The sequence below is a fragment of the Halictus rubicundus genome, chromosome 10 (assembly GCF_050948215.1).
Source record: "Halictus rubicundus isolate RS-2024b chromosome 10, iyHalRubi1_principal, whole genome shotgun sequence".
Classification (NCBI taxonomy): domain Eukaryota; kingdom Metazoa; phylum Arthropoda; class Insecta; order Hymenoptera; family Halictidae; genus Halictus; species Halictus rubicundus.
The window spans coordinates 6,126,269-6,144,963 of NC_135158.1; the positions used below are offsets into that span (position 1 = coordinate 6,126,269).

Sequence of the window (18,695 nt, forward strand, 5' to 3'; positions counted from 1 at the left end):
TCACAGCGTGATTTGCGTTACCGACGTAATAAACTTGAAATGAACGAAATCCTATGGTTTCGTGTGGGAGGGGGAACATTCGCTCGTGAGGACATATAGGTTCATCTAACGTTAGTATCGTACACATACGTGTTTCAGAGACGTTGAAGCAATCAGCCGTAAACATATAAGTAAATTGTAACGATGACTGCACCGACGGTTACTTTAAGTAACGGTGAAAAAATACCCGTGTTAGGACTCGGTACCTGGCAAGCAGCAGTAAGTACGATAACGTAACAAATTACGAGAAAATGAACGATAACGTAACAAATTACGAGAAAATTAACGATAACGTAACAAATTACGAGAAAATTAACGATAACGTAACAAATTACGCAAAACACACAATACGAGTCACGGTTGATAACAGTGCTTGTACCTACTACACGTTGCGCAATTGATATTTAATTACAATCATTTCAAGGACGAACCCGGTGAAGTCGAGCAAGCAATACGGTTAGCAGTGGATGCTGGATATCGTCATTTCGATTGCGCTTTCATTTATGGCAACGAGGAGGAGATCGGTAAAGCTCTTCGCGAAAAGATTGCGGAGGGCGTAGTAAAACGGGAGGACCTGTTCATCACCACCAAGGTAGTTTTATGTTTAAAGAATGAATCTTGTTGAGGAATGTTCATAAAGTATTATTAATTATTATTATTATGAATTTTGACAACAGTAGCAAAATTGGAAGAGTTTCGAAACATCAAAGTATTATGTCAAACTTATTAAAATTAAAAGAAAGAGAAAGCTTTTTATTTAGGTCCAATTTTTCTTTTTTTGATTGATGAGGTTATCGACAATGGTTGAAAATAATTTTGTTTGCAGTTATGGAATACATTCCACAAAAGGGAAGAAGTGGTGCCAATGTGCAAGACTTCTTTGAAGAACTTTGGCCTCGACTACGTGGACCTTTACTTGATTCACTGGCCCATGTCTTTCGGTGTAAGATTCGAAATATATTTCAGAAAGTCTTTCGAAAATTACGATTACCATTTGGTTATCATTTCAGGAGGAAGAAGAAAAGGTATGGCAAACAGGTATGAAAGGAACTCAAGTGAACGAAAATGATAATTTTTTGGACACGTGGCGCGGTATGGAGGAATGCGTGAAGTTAGGACTGGTGAAGAGCATTGGTCTCAGCAACTTCAACTCTAAGCAGATCGAACGCGTCTTATCGATAGCCGAAATTAAACCGGTCATGAACCAAGTCGAATGCCATCCGAACTTGAACCAGAAAAAGCTGCGAAAATTCTGCGCCGAACGCGGCATAGCAATCACCGCTTACAGTCCCTTCGGTTCGCCTAAACGAACATGGCTGAAACCGGGCGATCCTCAAGTTACGATGGATGCGCCGGAAATAGTTAAACTCGCCAAAAAGTATGGCAAAACACCCGCCCAGATCATTTTGCGATACTTGGTAAATTCAGCTTTGGTATACCACGATAGATTCGAAGCAGTACGAAATTCATCTAATGTGTTCATTAACTTTTTCGCTCAGATCGACATCGGCACGATTCCCATTCCAAAATCTAGTTCAAAGGGACGTATCGAGCAGAACATTGATATTTTCGATTTTAAACTGACACCGGAAGAAGTCGCGCTGCTCGACACTCTTGACTGTGGACTCCGAGTATGCTCTTTTGCAGAGTAAGTGTTACAATTAATTTATTCCATGCTATGTATATGTTCATGATATATTTTTTGCTTAGATTCAACCATCTCAAGGAGTATCCATTCAACATAGAATTCTAAGCAGATGCATCAACTGTACTATTCCTGTGCAACTGGGCTGGAGTAATATCTCTATACTCGTTGTTGTACTTCGTCTAATAAACTATTTTATAGAAAAGAGATTGTCGAAGAAAATCATTAATCATTTTCCTTTAAATTTCGAATATTTATAAGGCGTACGTGTGCAGTTCGTATATATTTGTTCATGCGTTCGCGAATGTTAAGGAATATGATACATCTGGACAGCGTTTAGATATTTTGTAATGCTAGTTTGGCGCCTAATCTTGGACAAACATATTGTACGCATCATTCTATCTGTTATATAATGTCTCCTCTATAATGCCTACTAGAAAACAGAGGAGGGACGCTCATCTATTCGTAATACTCACACAGCGAGCATGGAAGGGATAGGTATATCAGTCAGTACTGCTGTGTGAACGGTAATAGATCTGCTATTTATTATCTTCTGTGATCTTGAAGGTTCTTCCGGCTGTTTCTGCTTCTCTACAATGGCGAAAATACCCAACCTCACGTTCTCCAATGGACTGAAAATGCCAGTTTTTGGCCTGGGCACGTATCAGGTATGAAATATAATATCACATATAAAAAATACCGATATCCTTCGAAAGAATCAATAGGAACGGGTTAGAAATCATTTCTCGTGGAAAGAACTATTCCGGAGTCATAGTCCACGCGCCTTACGAAATTCAATCACGTGATGTCTCGACGCGGTCGATTTAAACCATCTGCGAATTCGAAAAGCAAGATATCAGTTAAACAGAAAGTTTAATGTTCAATGAAATGATTTATTTGTCAGTCCCGTGCCGGGGATGTGGAGAGAGCCGTAATGGAGGCGATAAACTTAGGTTACCGTCACATTGACACGGCGTACTATTATCAAAACGAGGGTGAAATTGGTAAGGCGATTCAAGCAAAAATTCAAGATGGTACTGTGAAACGAGAGGATTTGTTCATCACAACTAAGGTATTGTTATTGTTCGCGTAGAATCTTAAGCAATCTTCTTCAGCAAACTATATCTCCGCGTTTTCTATTTGTACTATGCAATATGTGTTAACTTATATTAATAATACTTATATAATTTATGAATACAGTTCATATACTAAATACATTGCATTGATACAACAAGTTATAAGGTTACTATAGTTGGATCAATTGCGTAGTCGGAAGTAAAATGAAATTTCTATACAACGGTTGCAGCTTTGGAACAACTTTCATAAGCAGGAGAGTGTGGTGCCCACATGTAAAAAGTCTTTGGAGAACCTTGGACTGAGTTACGTCGACCTGTATTTGATTCACTGGCCATTTGCATTCCGTGTAAGCCGCGATAATGAATTTGCTTTCGATTATTTTTACGAGTCGTATGCGAATAATTAATGTTCATCAGGACGGTGACGATTTAATGCCTCAAAATGCGGACGGAACTCTTATAATGTCGGATACCGACTATTTAGAAACATGGAAGGGAATGGAGGAATGCCTGAGCTTAGGACTCGCGAAGAGCATAGGTGTCAGCAATTTTAACATCGAACAACTCGCTCGCCTACTCGATGCAGCCAAAGTAAAGCCCGTGAACAACCAGGTAATTTGTGGGTTGCTCGATCGAAGGAGGCCCGTTTAAGTTTGGTAATAAAGTCGATTCGACGGTGCCCAGGTTGAAGCTAACGTGAACGTAAATCAGAAGCCATTGATCGAGTTCTGTACGAAAAACAACGTCACGATGACCGCGTATTCGCCGTTGGGCCAGCCTGGAAACAGATCCGGAATATCAAACAATTTGGACCATCCGAAGATAGTGGAGCTCTCGCAGAAATACAAGAAAACGACAGCGCAAATCGCTTTACGCTACGTGGTGAGTAATTACAGAGAGTGTTCCCTCATCTTTCCAGCCAGCTAAATTTAGAGATGGCCTTGCTCCAGGCAATCGGTTCACCTGATTACGTGGATCACTTCACCCAACACGAATGATAACCCATCAAGCATCGCGGAATTGTGGAAAGATAAACGGCCGTTCGAATAGTGGTATTATATCTTCACGAATCGAAATTAGGTCAACGACGATTGAATCACGTTTCTTTGTTTTCAAAATCGCGCCCAAAATTGCTGCCGCAGACGGGTAAAGCCGTTCCACGCGTTTTGCACACCAAATTAATCCTTTTGCGGATCAAATTCACCCTTTAACACGATCTGCAAAGTGGTGGATTTGGAATGCAAAACCTGCATCGTACGATTCTTGTCTGGCGTTTTGTGAACGAAATTAACTAACCGTTCCAGATGCAACAAGGTGTAGCGATCATTCCGAAAACGGTAACGCCCAGTCGCCTGAAGGAAAATATGGATATTTTCGATTTCTCCTTGACGGACGAAGAGATGACCGCCATTTCGACTATAGGGAACGGGCAACGCGTGGCGCGTTTTGCCGCGTAAGTGTTCGAAATATCGCTCGTTTGTACGGATATTGTTTAACGTTGTTTCACGTTGTTGTTGCATCCGTTTTCCAGCGCCAAGGATCACAAATATTATCCCTTCGAGAAGTAAACGATCTCCGCCAAGGATCCTCCGCGCCAGCAGGAAACAGCCTGTCAGAACCAGCACAAAATTAATAGTGGAGCATACCCTCTTTGAACTTACATAATCTCACGCTGCAATTCGGCACTCGTTTGACCCTCATCTAGTCAATTATATTTATTGAGTGCCATGGAAAATTTTCAAGCCCCGTTTTGAATGCTGAACTGGGCCGCCATAAATTACATCGATCGCACGTAATGCGACAGAAGTCCGCATCGGTCGCGGAGTGTACTTTTCCTAAACATATAAAATATTTCTCAGTATTGGATCGATAGTACCGTGGTGTCAAGGATGTTTCAAAGTTTTTTGCGAATTAACCATGACCGCGGTTTCATATTATCAAGTCTTCGCACTAGTAAGTCCAGCAAACTAAATAACTGAGACCTCTAATCACCGATTAGCAGAAAAAATAATAGCAGACAAAAATGCCTAGAACTCGGAGAACATCCCTCGTAATAACCCTTCGACTCTGCATACTGACAATTATGTCCACGACTCATTTTGTGACTGTTCTAGGTTTTAGAAAAATCTAAAAATATTCTGGAACTCTACTGAAGTCCCTGTTTTAATGTACAATGGTTAGAACGTGGAATGTATTCAAAGTAAATACCGCGAAGAAAAAAATTCAAGATTGAAATTTTGTTCCGAACAGAAACGACCCAGTTTGTAGACGGATTGTCGTTCTGTTGTTCAGTTCCGAGAACTTGCCGAGATAATCGCGCTCATTAGGAACGCTATTTTGCACGTTCGGTTTCAGTATTGTAGAATTAAGTGAGGACGAAGAACCGATCAATATTCGAATGCGCACTGTAAGCTATCCATGGGAAACTTGCATTCCGCGAACCGATCGCAATATATTCTGCAATTGACTGAAACGCGGTAGCGGAAACACAATTAACGAAGTGGAGCGAAACCGAAGGACGCCAACGGGCACTCTTGTCTGAACACGTGGCTCCTATTAATCTTTGAGAGATAATTAAAACGAAATGTATTTTCACAATGAACCGATCTTTGCTTGAACCGGCAACACCTATACACCGAGACTCGATCCTTTTCGCTTCTCCTACAAAATAGATTTTATATTAGAGATTAATAACCTTTTTTATAGCCAACGCTGGTACCTCAGTTTACTTAAAGATAGTCAAATTATCTGTACACCCATGATTTCTTAAAGTCATAGTGGAGGCCGCAGATCTTTATGCAAAATGATAATTGTCCGTGTCATGGACGAGACAGATACACGAGACAGGACGAGAATTGATAATAACATTTAAACAGAAGATAAGCAAAAAAAGGCGTTAACGAACGTGTAAAGATAATTTAGCAACAGTTAAAGTGGCACTTACACTTAGTCATAAATTTTTTAAATTATCAAGTTACAACAGCTCGAAGTGAGAGACATATTTCCGCCGATTGACATGTGCGCAGAGGCAGTACCAAAACCGAAAAATTCGTGAAATTGAAACACGACTTTGCTTAATTTGCACTCTAATGAGGTCCGCGATAAACCGGTAACCCTGTACAAACATCGGCGGCTAATTTCGAACGTTTCGCTTCGGAACAGCAGACGCAGAGTCGCGTCTTCGCACACGCAGACCGACATTTATTGTCGCATTGAATTCTAGGTCAGTCTGCCTCAAGTTCAATGGATTGGAAAGACGTGGGCGAGGACCCTTTTTTTCGGATGATTCGCTCAATGAGCGAAATTGCCACCTCCCATATCCGCTGCCTGCGCATGGATGGAATTTTTTCGCTGTGCGGGTCTGCCGCCGCTTCCCGCGATGATGGCACTTTCCATCGTCATCGTCCCCTCCATCGTCACAGGAGGTTTATCTCTACGAACGCGAGAATGCATGGCACCGGCGAGGCAGACAATGCAAATCGAAAATGCCGATTAAACACAGTTATTGCCGACGCATATGCAGTCTCGCGGCTCGTAAAGAGAGCAGAAATAAAAATTAACAATTCCTTTCCTTCTTGAGTCACTTTAGTAGGTTGCAATTAGCATATCGACAATTTGATGTCACGAATTTGTGCTGGCTGACCGAGTGAAAACGCGGGCGACAAATTAAGCTGATATCGCGTAGACATTGAGAAAAATCGTTTGTATCCTAAACCGATGGTAGGCGAAGAACGTATACACCCTATTTTCTATAAAATGTCTCGAATTATTTTACATTACTCTCTTTCTTTCTTTTTCTATGTGGTCTGTTGACGGGCTCGAGACAGTCCACAAGCTTCACGAGCTGCTCGAAGCTTCCCACAGGATGTATACATATACTAATGCACGGTGATTCGCAGTCAACCGATAAGTCACAGGCAGAGAGCGAAACTCGAAATTCCCACGTATTCCTCGTGTTTGGTAAACGTCAGGCACGACCTTTCGCAGACGATAGTACAATAAAAGCAGCGGGCCGATCGCGAAACTGCAGGTTATCGGACCGTTCACGGCCACTTATTCGAGATATCTGCGACGAATTGCATCGAAGGGATCGGTTGCACAATGGATCATACTGCTCGGACGTGAGTACTATAAAATTTCTGTTTTTCTTCCGGCATTCTCGCGCTGGCGAACGTAAACACAGTTAACGGTTTCCAGATTCGCTTCGAAGCTAACGTACAATGCGGAATCGCCGGTGTGCGAGAGGATCTTCTCTCCGCGAGACAACTCCTCGCCAATGGTGAACCTTTGCGGGTCCTGGAAGTCCAAGATGTTCACCAAGGTGAAAGAATGCAAGGACGTGATAAAAAACGCGTTCGCGTTTGATAAAACGCCGATGGAGTTCGGACAGGCGGTCTCGAAGAAGTCAATGGCTCCCACGATACCAGACATCATCACTTTCAGCGTGATCGCGAGGAACTCGGAAGAAGAAGAGGTCCTGATCGATTCTTCGTTGAGCACGCAGGAAACTGAGAGATCCAACGCGACGACGGGTCCTCTCGATGACTCGAACCGCGAGGACAGCTCGTTTAATTACTCCCTGCCGATCGAGGACTCCCTGAAGTCATTTTTGGAGAACGAGAGGCGCGTCGCAGAAGAGTTTCCGGAAGGAGGTGCTACCACGTCCGTGGCCAAGAAGAAGATCTCGGCGCAGCCATTTCTTTCTTACACGGAGGGCGCTGCAGAGTTCATCTGGCATGATGATATAGAGGACAGTTTCGCTAGTGGCCCTTTAAATGATTCACAGACGTCGGACATAGTTTTCGAAATACCGCAGAGGAACTCCACGTTCTGCGAGTCCTTAGATGATAGCAAAAATATCGGCTCCTCTAATGTTCAGGATTCTGGCTACGGAAATCAATTCTCTATATAGATACTATAGTTTGTTCATAGTTGTTATTATCTTTTTATTTATCAAATATTTTGTACCATGCAATCTAGGGAATAAAGTTATTTTTGTATTTTTGTAACGATTCGTTCGAGTCCTTTGTCCTTTCAGAGGAATCCCCATATGTTCAAACATACTTTATAATTTTGTTGGACAGATGAATTTTGTTGAAGAAGATGCTGAAACGAATTGCGAACGTGTTAGAAATATAAGCAATTCTTAGTTTGCATAAAAATCCGCCGGTCTATTGCATTATTGAGATCAACTGTGGCGCAATCGATTATAGCGGGAAACGCGTCATGCGACACTACTGTATAAAGGTACATAGCGATCGAATCACCCACGAAATCTCGTAGATCAATAAATCTATGCGTTAGGAAGTAGCAATTAGTGAATCATTGGTTCTCGAAAATGAATCGATGGTTTAGGTCTAGTATTAAATAATCGTTAGACAAGCACGGCGTAGATATGAACGATAGTGAACATATAAGTTCGATACGCTATCTCGGGAACACTTACGAATCAATTTTTCACGGTATGTACTTCTTTCGCTGAAGTTCCCTCGGTTTTTAATTTTTTTTTTTATGGTTTCAAGTCAATCGTTTTAATCGTGAACTACGAGAGTCGTATTTGCACACGATAATGCCGATAGCTTTCTAATCCAAATGTTTGCTTTCGTAGCGATAACACGCAATTGCGTGGCTATGTACGAATGAAAGGTACTACTATGATCGATAAAAGCTCTATGTTTCAAAATTTCTCGAACGTCGGCGTAACTCGTTTAACGACTAACCTTATCAGGCTGTTCAAACGGTACCATTGTCCTCGACATTCAGACTCTAGTATAATAACTAGACTCACGCTTGTTATGGACTCTTTATTTATGCAAAGGGCCTAGCCGATTAAGATGGTCAAAACTGCCCTTAGAGGTTTTTCAATGATTAATGAACCATTCGAAAGCTGACCCAGAAAAACCCCTCTGAGCAAAATTTCAACCCCCTATCTTGCCTGTGAGGGTAGTTACAGGGTAAATTAGATTCCGCACTTTTCCACGCATTTTCCACACTCTGATGCTTCCTAAAATTCTGAAAAAATGTGGCATATTTTGAATCCTAAGACAGATTTTTGAGAATTTTTTCAGATTTTTTATTACATTATTACATTGAAACAAGTAAGTGTTTGACCTAAGAAATGTTTTAAGAGAAAAAATGAATTGTATTTTGTGCGGTGTATACCAGAATGTTCGTAACGTTTACAACATCGCCGTCGTTGGAAAAGTTTTTTTTCCATACATCATCTTTATTTTTTCAATTTCTTATATGGTTTATTCATGTGATTTTAACAATACTTTTTTAATGTTTTAAAAATATTGAGATAACATTTTTAACTAAAATACATACAAAAATAGTTTCGCAGTATCTATTATTTCCTCGATTCTCTAATTGTATATGTTTAAAACATTAAAAAAATATTGTTAAAATCACATGAATAAACTCTAAGGGCAGTTTTGACCATCTTAATCGGCTAGGCCCTTACTAATGCCTACGTATCGCGTGCACATTAAATATGCATTTTAGACCATATTAGTTTCTGACAATAATATATTCAACAACTTTGTCTCTGCAACGCATTAACTACTGAAAGTTACGTAACCGTACGTAATAGCAATTTTACTCGTGAATCGACGAGGGTTTAATGAACAAACAAATGTCACAAACGCAAACTTCAGTAGCGTTATCTAATTTTTCATCTTAAAATTATTATTATTATTATTATTGAAAAGAATATGGTGGCCCTTTTTAGAAATTGCTTGGTCATTGAGAGTTTTCTACTAACAGATTCCCCGTAGGTAAAGCGATGATATTCGAAAAGATCGATGAAGTACGACTGTTCGTTAAAACAAAACAAGATAACAATCAAGAGTCCGAGGTTTAATGAAATATTGATCATTTGCGGGAACGCGTATATATGCTTATCGAAAAAATCCACTTATCTTGTTAGAAGTTTCTAGATGGTGCTTATAATTATTAAAATAAATAAGTAACCCGATACTATACAACGTTGTATCGACGTTGCCCAACTAACTTCGCACAATATTATCTTTTTTTTTTATACGATTAAGTATAGTACTTCTAAGATACGCGAGCTATAACTTCGTTGCTTCGACGCTATGCCTCTAACCTTACAGGATTCTGTGTGCTGACAATTTTAGAAGCGTATCATTTCATCCGAGATCTTGATTTTAAGGATGTACGGGGAATTTCCTGAATCCTTAACGAGGTTAAAATTGCTATCGTGGTCGACTCGTTTCATTTCGTGATAGGAAAGAGCATTGTTATTCCAGGTATCCATTCATCTTCAACGATCAAGGGATTCGGGAGTCCCTTGCCTGTTAACGGACTCCGTAACTTTCCATAGGGCCTGTTCCTTCCCATAGCGAATTTACTTGAGTCTATTAGAACCATAGAAGTATTATGCAAGATCGTGCACACACACACACACATACGTACGATTTATATATTCGCGCAGACGCGAAATAAATCCAGTGATGTACGCTTCTTGGTGGCTTAGGGGGCCCGTTCCTCTGCGAATATTTCCCCACGATTTTCTTGTTTCTTACGATAACTTTCATTGAAACATGCAATATCTGTAACTACAAATTATGAACATTATCTGATTGTGCCCGCAGTAATTTCCTTGGAGACGTTTTCACATTTAACCCGATCGTAACATTCCCGATAACGTAATCTTCATTTAATCAAAAATAGATTATACAAATATTCGAGATATTGTTAGTCCAAATTGGGATCAAGAAATCTAACAATTCACCTTTGTATTTGTTGAAAATGGAATATTCTTTGCCGATTTCGATTATGACGCAGAAAATGGTACAGCGAGAACGAAATATTTCTTTTTGTACAGTAGGTGATAAATTAACATTTTCAGAAGTATATTAAAAGAAGGAGACAAGGTTAATAAATTGCGAATTACTCAAGATAATCTGCTGGTCTATGAATGATTTTGTTGTTACCGTAAATCAACGATGTGTCGGAGATTTTAAAACACTGTTAAATAATTGTTGATGAGCAAGCTGTTAAAAGAACGTCTCGTTTGGTAGAGTTTATATAGAGTATAACGTTTCGTGAATTCAAATTGAGATATTCAGGAAAGTAACGAACATGAAGTTTGCGACGTTTCAAAAGCTTCATTTGTTGTAGGATTGTTACCTTTTTCTGTAATATTGGCATTGATGTGTATTGGCATTGATACAGAAACATAAAACGTGGAATTACGTGCTCGTAATGATCAACGAAGTCTGAGAAAGAACACGTTTTGTTCGTTGAGATACGGGTCTGCGATTCGACGGGCAGGGGAGATGGTTCTATGTACATATATGGGACATTTATAAAAGGGGCTTCTAGACGAGTCTACCGGCATTGTACTCCGAGATCTAGTAGTTGGTGTGTCGAAGATTGCAAATTGCGAAGACCGTGCCAAAATATTCCTGTGTTTCAAGTAACTAAATCTTCAACATTGACAAAATGACACTGAATGTACCAATGATGAAATTCAACAACGGCAACGAGGTGCCGGCTTTCGGTTTGGGCACATGGAAAGTAAGTTATTAATTTTGCTAAACACTGTTTTCTTCATCGCAAATAGAATTGAAAAGAACGTAGATTCGTGTAGATACAATTATAACAGTTGCGTTAATGAACGTGCTTCGTTTATAGTTTCATATTTTTATACCAGCTTAAGATCATCTAATATCTTGACATTCGAGACCGCAATATGGTTTCTAATTTGTTCTCGAATTTGCTACATAGAAGTCATGCATGATCGTATTGAATTGACGAAATCTGAGGTTCTCGCCGAACGTTGCATTTGAAATACACAGTGCACGCTGAAAACCCAAATGTCGTTATCCGTCTCTATATAAGTCATAAACCTATGACTACTAACAGATAGTGACAAGAAGGCTGAGAAAATGTTTTTCTCCGATACAATGTTGCAAGTAGAAACAGACAGCAAATGTATCACAACCTGATTGGGGATATCAGTGTGAGACCAGAAGACCACTACTAATCCAATTACAAAACTTCTTTATCACAGGGTATACCCCATGGTGGTGTGGATACATATATAGTTCCAATGACTCCCAACTTCAAAGCTGGCACTGACTTACAACAGTGTATAAATATTTTCTCTAGCCATTTCTGAGACAAGGTCACCTAAGTGTCACGGTTTCATTATTATCACTTGTTTTGGTATTTTTTGTGTATAGGCGATTTACTAATGTTTCAAACATTCAAATGTATCAACTTAGCATTTGGTAAATTAATGTTTAAGAACACTTTTTATCGTGCTCTTACATAATTGTAAAGGAGGTTCCTCTGATTATTTCAGATTGATAAAAGCGAGAGATATAATAAGAGATACTCAGTATAGAAGTTGATATAAATGATATGATATGTAAAAGAAATTATGTAACGTGTTCCAGTGCGAGATAAATAATCTTATTCACATTTTCAGTCCAAACCTGGCGAGGTCACCCAAGCAGTCAAGGATGCCATTGACTTGGGATATCGTCACATTGACTGTGCCCATGTCTACGGAAATGAGAAGGAAGTCGGTGCTGCAATTAAGGCCAAAGTCGATGAAGGTGTTGTGAAAAGGAAGGACCTTTTTATCACTAGCAAATTATGGAATACATTCCACAAACCAGACCTGGTCGAGCCAGCCATCAAAACAACTCTGGCTAATCTGGGTTTGGAATATTTGGATCTGTACTTGATTCACTGGCCAATGGCTTACAAAGAAGGCGATGATCTTTTCCCAAAGAATGCTGACGACAGTCCAGCCTTGAGCAACGTTGATTATGTAGACACGTGGAAGGCCATGGAAGGTTTGGTAACCAAGGGACTTACGAAGAACATTGGTGTTAGCAACTTCAACTCTGAACAAGTGGAGAGAGTGCTGAAGAACTGTACCATCAAACCAGTTACCAACCAAGTATGTATTAATTCTTAAATATAAGGGGGTATTCTTATTTTCAAGGCCGTTTTTGCGTGAATTTTTAAGAATTTTTTTCAGAAAAACTATTAAATCTTTCGCATTGAGATTTTGCACACATATTTAATGGTATGTGAATTATACGTGATTTTTTTCAAGTAAAAATAATCAAACTTACATGATTTATATATTCTTTTATAGAGTATGTTTTGAAAAACATTCAAAACGTAAAAATTAGCTTTGAAAAAAAAACCTCCTTATACTGTGGTTAAGTGTATGTATATTATTTTCTGGAAGGAGTACAATATGTGGTTGTCTATAGATTGAGTGCCATCCATACTTAACTCAGAAGAAGCTTTCTGCATTCTGCAAGGAGAAAGGCATTCTTATCACAGCCTACAGTCCTCTTGGATCACCAGACAGGCCATGGGCTAAACCAGATGACCCCAAACTGATGGACGACAAAAAGTTGGTCGAACTGGCGAAAAAATACAATAAAACACCTGCCCAAGTTCTGATCAGATATCAGGTAGATATGTAAACACATATCTTGAATGAATTATAGAGGGTTGGATGAAATTATTACAAAAAAATTTTGAAAAGATGAAAAATTGATATAAAAGTAAAAGAATAGTCTGGATAAAAAATGAGTAATTTACGAAAATGTAAAAGGGGTTTGATTATGCATTGAACTATAAAACTTCATTTACGAAAACCTTTTGCAGCTGGACCGTGGACACATTGTAATTCCAAAATCAGTTACAAAGTCACGAATCGCACAAAACAGCGAGGTCTTCGATTTCAAGCTTACCGCTGAAGACATTGCATACATCGATACATTCGATTGCAATGGCAGAATCTGCCCAATGACTGGGTAAGTAACTTTAATTTTATAATTTATGAGCGCCATACTTCGATAATTTCATTCGTATTTTTACCATAAAAATGTTTCTTTTGCAGCACGGAATCAAGCCCGCATTTCCCCTTCCACATTCCTTTCTAAGAAAGGAATTTAGTTAAAATAAGAATTTGTGCAAGCTGGCTTGTTGCAAAATATACAATGTTTCTCTGTATTAATTTTCTACGTGAAGTTCGTATAAAATAAATATCATTTAAATATAAACGGGTGTGTATTCACTTTCATAGTACTAAACCTCTCGAGTGAAAGCTCAACAGTAAGCTCTATTGTGATAAGCACAGACTTATGGTAATTTTTTTCCCAAAAATATTCCTCTTGATCTTGATGACGTTCTCATTAATTGCACTGACACGAAAAGGATCCGTCGCTGTCTTCGCAGCCGCAGGAACAACATTCGCAAAAATCGTCGTCGCTGTTGCTCTCGTTTGGATCTTTATGCAGTTGAGCAGCCGTGGGCTGGTACTCTTCCAACGGGTCTAATAGCGCATCGCTGCAATTGCACTCAGCCTCTGATAACCCTTTGGCACACTTTCCCTTGCAGTTGCACCTACAGTTGTTTGGAGGTCGGAAGCAGTTCTTGTACGACATTGGACAAATTTCGCATGAACCGCCAAGATCGCATGTTGGCATGTAATATTTACACATGTTTTGAATACCTATACAATTAAACGAAAAATAATTAAAATTGATAATCGTATTCAAGGGCACTATTTGTTAGAGTGATTAGCGTATACCATGTTCTGGTAGGTGACAGGATACGTCGAAACAGGGTTTTCGTGGCATCGTAGGACCTTTACACGACTTCATAAAAGGAATATTACAGGGTGTAATAAATTTTCCAGCACAGAGTCTATCCCTTCCCTTTTTGCTTCTACTTTTTTTAACAAATGACGGCGGACAAGCTTCGCGGCCACAATTTTTGCAAGTATTCGCGTGTCCTGGTTTTTTGGCCAGTTTATCTCTAATCGTCTTTTCTTTCGGTCTTTCCTTGGGAGTGTCTGGCTGCGTCGACGCTTCGACCGTGACTGGCTTATCGGGTTCCTACCATGCAATTAAATATTATTTACACGAAATAATTAGTAGAAATGGTGAACCTGCAGAACTGCTACACCTATGCTCCAATTTAGTTTCCAGAGATTTAGATTTAGTTTCTGCAAGTCCACCATAGAAATTATTAATGAATCAACCGAGCATTGTCTTACATTGTTTTCCTCCGTGGGAATTGTAATTGTTGTATCACCTTTTGGAGGGGGTATCTCTTCCGTGGTTTTCTGATTGTTTGACCACCAATTAGGTATCCATGAAGTTTTTTTCTCCACTGTTCCTTGTGATTTATCTTGCTTGCCAACGTTGTGCTCAGAAGTGGAGACTATTGCATCGCTTTGAGTCTGTGTCTGTGCAAAACTGAATAAATGTATTGCTTCACGTTATTCCACGGCCAATCTTACCTTCTCGCTTTCGTTAAAAACTTCTCTATCTTCACGCCCCTGCTTCTTCTTCAAACACTGGCCACCTGGCTTAAACCACAGACATTTTTTAGGCTCGCAGCATGCCATCCTTCCACTGCAGTCCATGTTTTGAAGACAACCAGTCATTTTTCGTTTATCACATGTATTTTGATACTCTCTGCACGTTAGCAACCGGTCCATATGTTCTTTGAACAGTGTCTCCTTCAGTTCCATCTGCTTGATACAGTGTTTCAAGCATAATTCATCTTTAGCTAGTTGACGGATCTTTGACAGACAAATCAGATCCTCTGAATGTATAGAGTGAAGGCTTGGAGTGCCGAAACTATTGACTTCCCTCTCTAAACGGGTCAACTTTTCGTTCATCTCTTTGTTCAGTAGTTCTAGAGACTCGAGCTCCATGTCTGTTTCCTCCAGCTTAACGTCTGCTTGAATAATCTTTTCCTTTGGTCAAAAGAAAAAAAAGATTTTGGTGAATGTGCCATGCGAAATGTTTAATATAGAATTATGTCTGGTAAGGTTTGGACCGGGTGCGAAGATTTACCCGATTTAATCGTTGAATTTCAATCGTTCCGTACATGCAACTCGGCTGTCTCCCCGTTCAGTTCCGTCACCGTTTTCTTCAAGTTCGCGAGAAGCTTTTCGGTCGGGTCCGGATGGGTGGAGAATTTCTTCATGATCTCGCGGACTTTGCAAGTCGGTGCATCGTCGCATTTGTCTTTAGCCATCCACATGTTGTACGCGATCAACGCCGGAATCGACCGTTCCATCGTCGAGATCTTCTCGCGTAAAAGCTTTTGTCTGCCTATCAGGTCGCACCGACGTTCTTCCATCTTCGTGGTAATGTCCACGAAGTACGGAATGCATTCGATCGGTTTTACATCCGATTTCGGGCCTGATAAATAAGTTACATTAAATAGACTGGGAGTACATTTTATTTGCAATATTGTCGAATCATCGTTTCCGGTATAATACGTACATTTACATCCAGACATCTTGCTTGAGTAATGTATAGTTTCTCTAGAAATAATAATAACTATGAACAGGTTGTTGTATTTTGCTTTCTCGTAATTCGGTTTGTAGATATTTTTAATTATGATTTTCCATAGATGTTTCTCAATGGAAATTTTGAAGAGCAGTTTGCTCTTATCAGGTTCGAGTGGGAAAACCTGTCAGTGTCAAAACAGAAATGTTCATCGAAGTGAAATTGGAGACATCGATCTGTTATTTACTGAAATTGACGGCGATAAAAAAGTAGAATAACTATCGGGAACATCGTTTTGCAGTTTCAGAAGGAAACCGACAGAAATCTGAATGTATTAACGCCGCGTCGTACGAAACCAAATACATACTAATCCCATTAGGTAGCAAGGACTTAACGAAAATCGGACTTGAAATCTGGAGCAGACAGAAGTGTACAACAATGTTGCCCATCGTTTTAGCCAAGAGTTAGTATAAAGTAATTCATGTATATCATCGCGATCCGTTATCTCGATGCCAATCAAGACTAATCGTTTTCATTGCGGGCTTGATTGTATCGAAGATAAGATAAAATTGATACACTTATGTAGAAAGACGGAGGATTTGACAAGTCGTGACACGGACGACGACAAATGTTCCTTAACAACCGGTACCAGCGTCTCCCTACAAGACAGCACAGGAAGCACGATCACTAGCTTGGCTAGATCTAGCTATGAACATAATTTCGAGGATCGTGTATTGTACCGACAGGGCGGCGGACGTAGATATAATTACAAGAAAAGGAAAAGATCCAGCGAAAATGGAATATTTAGCGCTCCTCCCGGCGTCAGTCCTCATCACGTGCAATCGTCGATCATTCGTCGCAATACAAGTCCATCATTTTATCCTAATATATATATATATATAACTTTAGGCGATAATAGTAATGGCTTATTGAAATTGATAGGTGTTTCATTCATATTTGATAATATTAATCGTTCTCATGATGTGCAACAGATGGATCGCGATTGATCTTCATTTGGCCGCAGAAACCACCGAAAAGCAGGCTTCTGAGGATCTTGATGCCCCTCATGCGCGGTATCCTGATAGGATGTTTACTCATGGACGCTGTACATTTTTGGCCAGGAGAATTTTTGCCAACATCTTTGCCATCCATAATGTCCGCTCCTTCGCCGCCCGTGAAATGCAATGTAATCGAACCACGTTGGTTCGATAACAGTTAAATTTTTTATTTAAATAGATCACCCGTCGAAAAGAGCGATCACGTAAACATGTTCTGATAAGAAATTAATTGTAAGGTTGAAAATTGAAATAAATCTGATATGTAGGACAATCGAATGCACTCCAAGGCATTAATGAAATTGAGATATAATAAATAAGTTTGACTTGAAAAGCGTTGACTATAGTGATTGCAATTGTATCGGGGAAAAAATGGAAAATGCTCTACGAGGCATGCGCTCACGTTTTAGTAAACACTGAGCAGACGGTGTACATTTACAGACAGTTTATTTACATTTACTACCGGAAAAATGTCAAACCATAACTTATTCCTTAAATATGGATATGTACGACCACCTTTTGGCTTAGGCATTGGTCGCTATGTGTGTCAGCTTCAAAGAGTTACATTAAAATTCTGTAAAAGCACGGGTAGTAGTGTTGGAATTAGGTAAGCCATACTGTTTGTGCTCTTAACCTTTCCATTGTGTATATATTTTACTGTGGTGATTTTACTGTGGTGAAATACTCAGTGATGATCTTATTTATTTATCGTTTGTTCTACTAGTTCCGTGTGTTATATTCTTCGATTCATGTTACTCCGTTTTTCGTATCATAACCTGTAATCTGTATATTTAATTGTATACATTGAATGAAAATTAGTATATTTATAGAGTTCTTCTCTAAAGTAATTTATACATAATCATTTTGGTTCTGCATAGGAAGTTTCTGGAAAATGATTTAATCAATTATGCAAAGGAGAATCCTGGCGTTGTAGTATACGTTAAACCAAGGAGACACAGAAGTCCAGCTATAAAAGCAGAATATTGTAGGTTGAACATTTTTTGAGAGCACTAAAAGAAGTACTTATCTATAAATACTAAAATACTAATACTCGTTACAGTGAATGGGGAGACACATTGGATAAGCGTTTCCAATTATAGTCACGAAGATGTTTACCAATGGATGAATTTACTGAAAACACAATATCATGATGGATCTTCTCTTAGACTACTAAAATTATGGCGGACAGATTTCCCTTCCATTCAAGGACCTTGGACACCTTTTACCTTTAAGGACCCGTCAATACATACGGCAAGATTCCCTAATGTAAATAGTTGATTTCTTTTTGAATAGTTGTATCAAACTGTTTATTTTTATTCAAATAAATGATATATCTCTTAATTTTCAGAATGAGCTCAGCAAACATCGGACACTGACGCCTACAGCTACAGAAGAATTAATTAGATTGTTCAAAGAGCAACAAGAAATGGAGAAACTGCAAGAAGAAGATGAGAAGACTAAGAAAGCACTGGCTGAATAATAATTTCAATTAATTTTAATACTGTGTCATATATAATATTGATTAATGTAAATAAATTCACAGAAGTAGATAAATCGAAGTTCTTAATTA

General features: G+C 39.2%; 7 protein-coding genes across 8 annotated transcripts; 6 read left to right on the plus strand and 1 right to left on the minus strand.

The window, feature by feature from the left end:
• The first annotated feature begins 73 nt into the window (after positions 1-73).
• On the plus strand, positions 74-1,891 carry LOC143358093 (aldo-keto reductase 1B-like). The gene is made up of 6 exons (XM_076794986.1): positions 74-258; positions 464-631; positions 866-982; positions 1,050-1,457; positions 1,539-1,687; positions 1,750-1,891. The coding sequence occupies exons 1-6, from the start codon at positions 184-186 to the stop codon at positions 1,790-1,792; spliced, it is 960 nt and encodes a 319-aa protein (XP_076651101.1). The 5' UTR covers positions 74-183; the 3' UTR covers positions 1,793-1,891.
• Positions 1,892-2,172: 281 nt separating this feature from the next.
• Positions 2,173-4,635, plus strand: LOC143358094 (aldo-keto reductase 1B-like). The gene is made up of 7 exons (XM_076794987.1): positions 2,173-2,352; positions 2,589-2,756; positions 2,991-3,107; positions 3,178-3,372; positions 3,445-3,642; positions 4,065-4,213; positions 4,292-4,635. The coding sequence occupies exons 1-7, from the start codon at positions 2,281-2,283 to the stop codon at positions 4,326-4,328; spliced, it is 936 nt and encodes a 311-aa protein (XP_076651102.1). The 5' UTR covers positions 2,173-2,280; the 3' UTR covers positions 4,329-4,635.
• Positions 4,636-6,721: 2,086 nt separating this feature from the next.
• LOC143358096 (uncharacterized) lies at positions 6,722-7,769 on the plus strand. The gene is made up of 2 exons (XM_076794990.1): positions 6,722-6,881; positions 6,958-7,769. The coding sequence occupies exons 1-2, from the start codon at positions 6,862-6,864 to the stop codon at positions 7,670-7,672; spliced, it is 735 nt and encodes a 244-aa protein (XP_076651105.1). The 5' UTR covers positions 6,722-6,861; the 3' UTR covers positions 7,673-7,769.
• A 3,334-nt stretch (positions 7,770-11,103) lies between these two features.
• LOC143358183 (aldo-keto reductase 1B-like) lies at positions 11,104-13,823 on the plus strand. Its single transcript, XM_076795136.1, has 5 exons — positions 11,104-11,304; positions 12,221-12,700; positions 13,023-13,229; positions 13,426-13,574; positions 13,661-13,823. The coding sequence occupies exons 1-5, from the start codon at positions 11,230-11,232 to the stop codon at positions 13,701-13,703; spliced, it is 954 nt and encodes a 317-aa protein (XP_076651251.1). The 5' UTR covers positions 11,104-11,229; the 3' UTR covers positions 13,704-13,823.
• Positions 13,824-13,941: 118 nt separating this feature from the next.
• LOC143358182 (uncharacterized) lies at positions 13,942-16,533 on the minus strand. 2 transcript variants are annotated; one of them, XM_076795135.1, is made up of 6 exons: positions 16,065-16,533; positions 15,664-15,980; positions 15,068-15,529; positions 14,822-15,013; positions 14,354-14,660; positions 13,942-14,275 (listed from the first exon to the last, which is right to left on the minus strand). In XM_076795135.1, exons 1-6 carry the CDS (start codon positions 16,078-16,080, stop codon positions 13,956-13,958), a joined length of 1,614 nt encoding a protein of 537 aa, XP_076651250.1. In that variant the 5' UTR covers positions 16,081-16,533; the 3' UTR covers positions 13,942-13,955. The 2 variants fall into 2 exon arrangements, with proteins under 2 accessions (XP_076651250.1, XP_076651249.1); XM_076795134.1 differs by lacking the exon at positions 16,065-16,533 and having other exon boundaries at positions 15,630-15,791.
• Positions 16,534-16,579: 46 nt separating this feature from the next.
• On the plus strand, positions 16,580-17,379 carry LOC143357622 (uncharacterized). The gene is made up of 2 exons (XM_076794141.1): positions 16,580-16,937; positions 17,063-17,379. Exons 1-2 carry the CDS (start codon positions 16,580-16,582, stop codon positions 17,287-17,289), a joined length of 585 nt encoding a protein of 194 aa, XP_076650256.1. The 3' UTR covers positions 17,290-17,379.
• A 118-nt stretch (positions 17,380-17,497) lies between these two features.
• Positions 17,498-18,679, plus strand: Mrpl43 (mitochondrial ribosomal protein L43). The gene is made up of 4 exons (XM_076795138.1): positions 17,498-17,732; positions 18,004-18,110; positions 18,186-18,391; positions 18,474-18,679. Exons 1-4 carry the CDS (start codon positions 17,596-17,598, stop codon positions 18,603-18,605), a joined length of 582 nt encoding a protein of 193 aa, XP_076651253.1. The 5' UTR covers positions 17,498-17,595; the 3' UTR covers positions 18,606-18,679.
• Positions 18,680-18,695: the final 16 nt, after the last annotated feature.

Coding starts and splice junctions, on each gene's coding strand:
- LOC143358094 (XM_076794987.1), top strand. CDS start 2,281: ATGGCGAAAATACCCAACCTCACGTTCTCCAATGGACTGAAAATGCCA. Junction 3,373..3,444: donor TAAAGCCCGTGAACAACCAG/GTAATTTGTGGG, acceptor GACGGTGCCCAG/GTTGAAGCTAACGTGAACGT. Junction 3,643..4,064: donor AAATCGCTTTACGCTACGTG/GTGAGTAATTAC, acceptor TAACCGTTCCAG/ATGCAACAAGGTGTAGCGAT.
- LOC143358093 (XM_076794986.1), top strand. CDS start 184: ATGACTGCACCGACGGTTACTTTAAGTAACGGTGAAAAAATACCCGTG. Junction 983..1,049: donor ACTGGCCCATGTCTTTCGGT/GTAAGATTCGAA, acceptor TTATCATTTCAG/GAGGAAGAAGAAAAGGTATG. Junction 1,458..1,538: donor AGATCATTTTGCGATACTTG/GTAAATTCAGCT, acceptor TTTTTCGCTCAG/ATCGACATCGGCACGATTCC.
- LOC143358183 (XM_076795136.1), top strand. CDS start 11,230: ATGACACTGAATGTACCAATGATGAAATTCAACAACGGCAACGAGGTG. Junction 11,305..12,220: donor TCGGTTTGGGCACATGGAAA/GTAAGTTATTAA, acceptor TCACATTTTCAG/TCCAAACCTGGCGAGGTCAC. Junction 12,701..13,022: donor TCAAACCAGTTACCAACCAA/GTATGTATTAAT, acceptor GGTTGTCTATAG/ATTGAGTGCCATCCATACTT.
- LOC143358096 (XM_076794990.1), top strand. CDS start 6,862: ATGGATCATACTGCTCGGAC. Junction 6,882..6,957: donor ATGGATCATACTGCTCGGAC/GTGAGTACTATA, acceptor AACGGTTTCCAG/ATTCGCTTCGAAGCTAACGT.
- Mrpl43 (XM_076795138.1), top strand. CDS start 17,596: ATGTCAAACCATAACTTATTCCTTAAATATGGATATGTACGACCACCT. Junction 18,111..18,185: donor AGCTATAAAAGCAGAATATT/GTAGGTTGAACA, acceptor TACTCGTTACAG/TGAATGGGGAGACACATTGG. Junction 18,392..18,473: donor ATACGGCAAGATTCCCTAAT/GTAAATAGTTGA, acceptor CTTAATTTTCAG/AATGAGCTCAGCAAACATCG.
- LOC143358182 (XM_076795135.1), bottom strand. Junction 15,014..15,067: donor TTTTTAACGAAAGCGAGAAG/GTAAGATTGGCC, acceptor AGTTTTGCACAG/ACACAGACTCAAAGCGATGC. Junction 14,661..14,821: donor TTCCCACGGAGGAAAACAAT/GTAAGACAATGC, acceptor ATTGCATGGTAG/GAACCCGATAAGCCAGTCAC.
- LOC143357622 (XM_076794141.1), top strand. CDS start 16,580: ATGCCAATCAAGACTAATCGTTTTCATTGCGGGCTTGATTGTATCGAA. Junction 16,938..17,062: donor GATCATTCGTCGCAATACAA/GTCCATCATTTT, acceptor GATGTGCAACAG/ATGGATCGCGATTGATCTTC.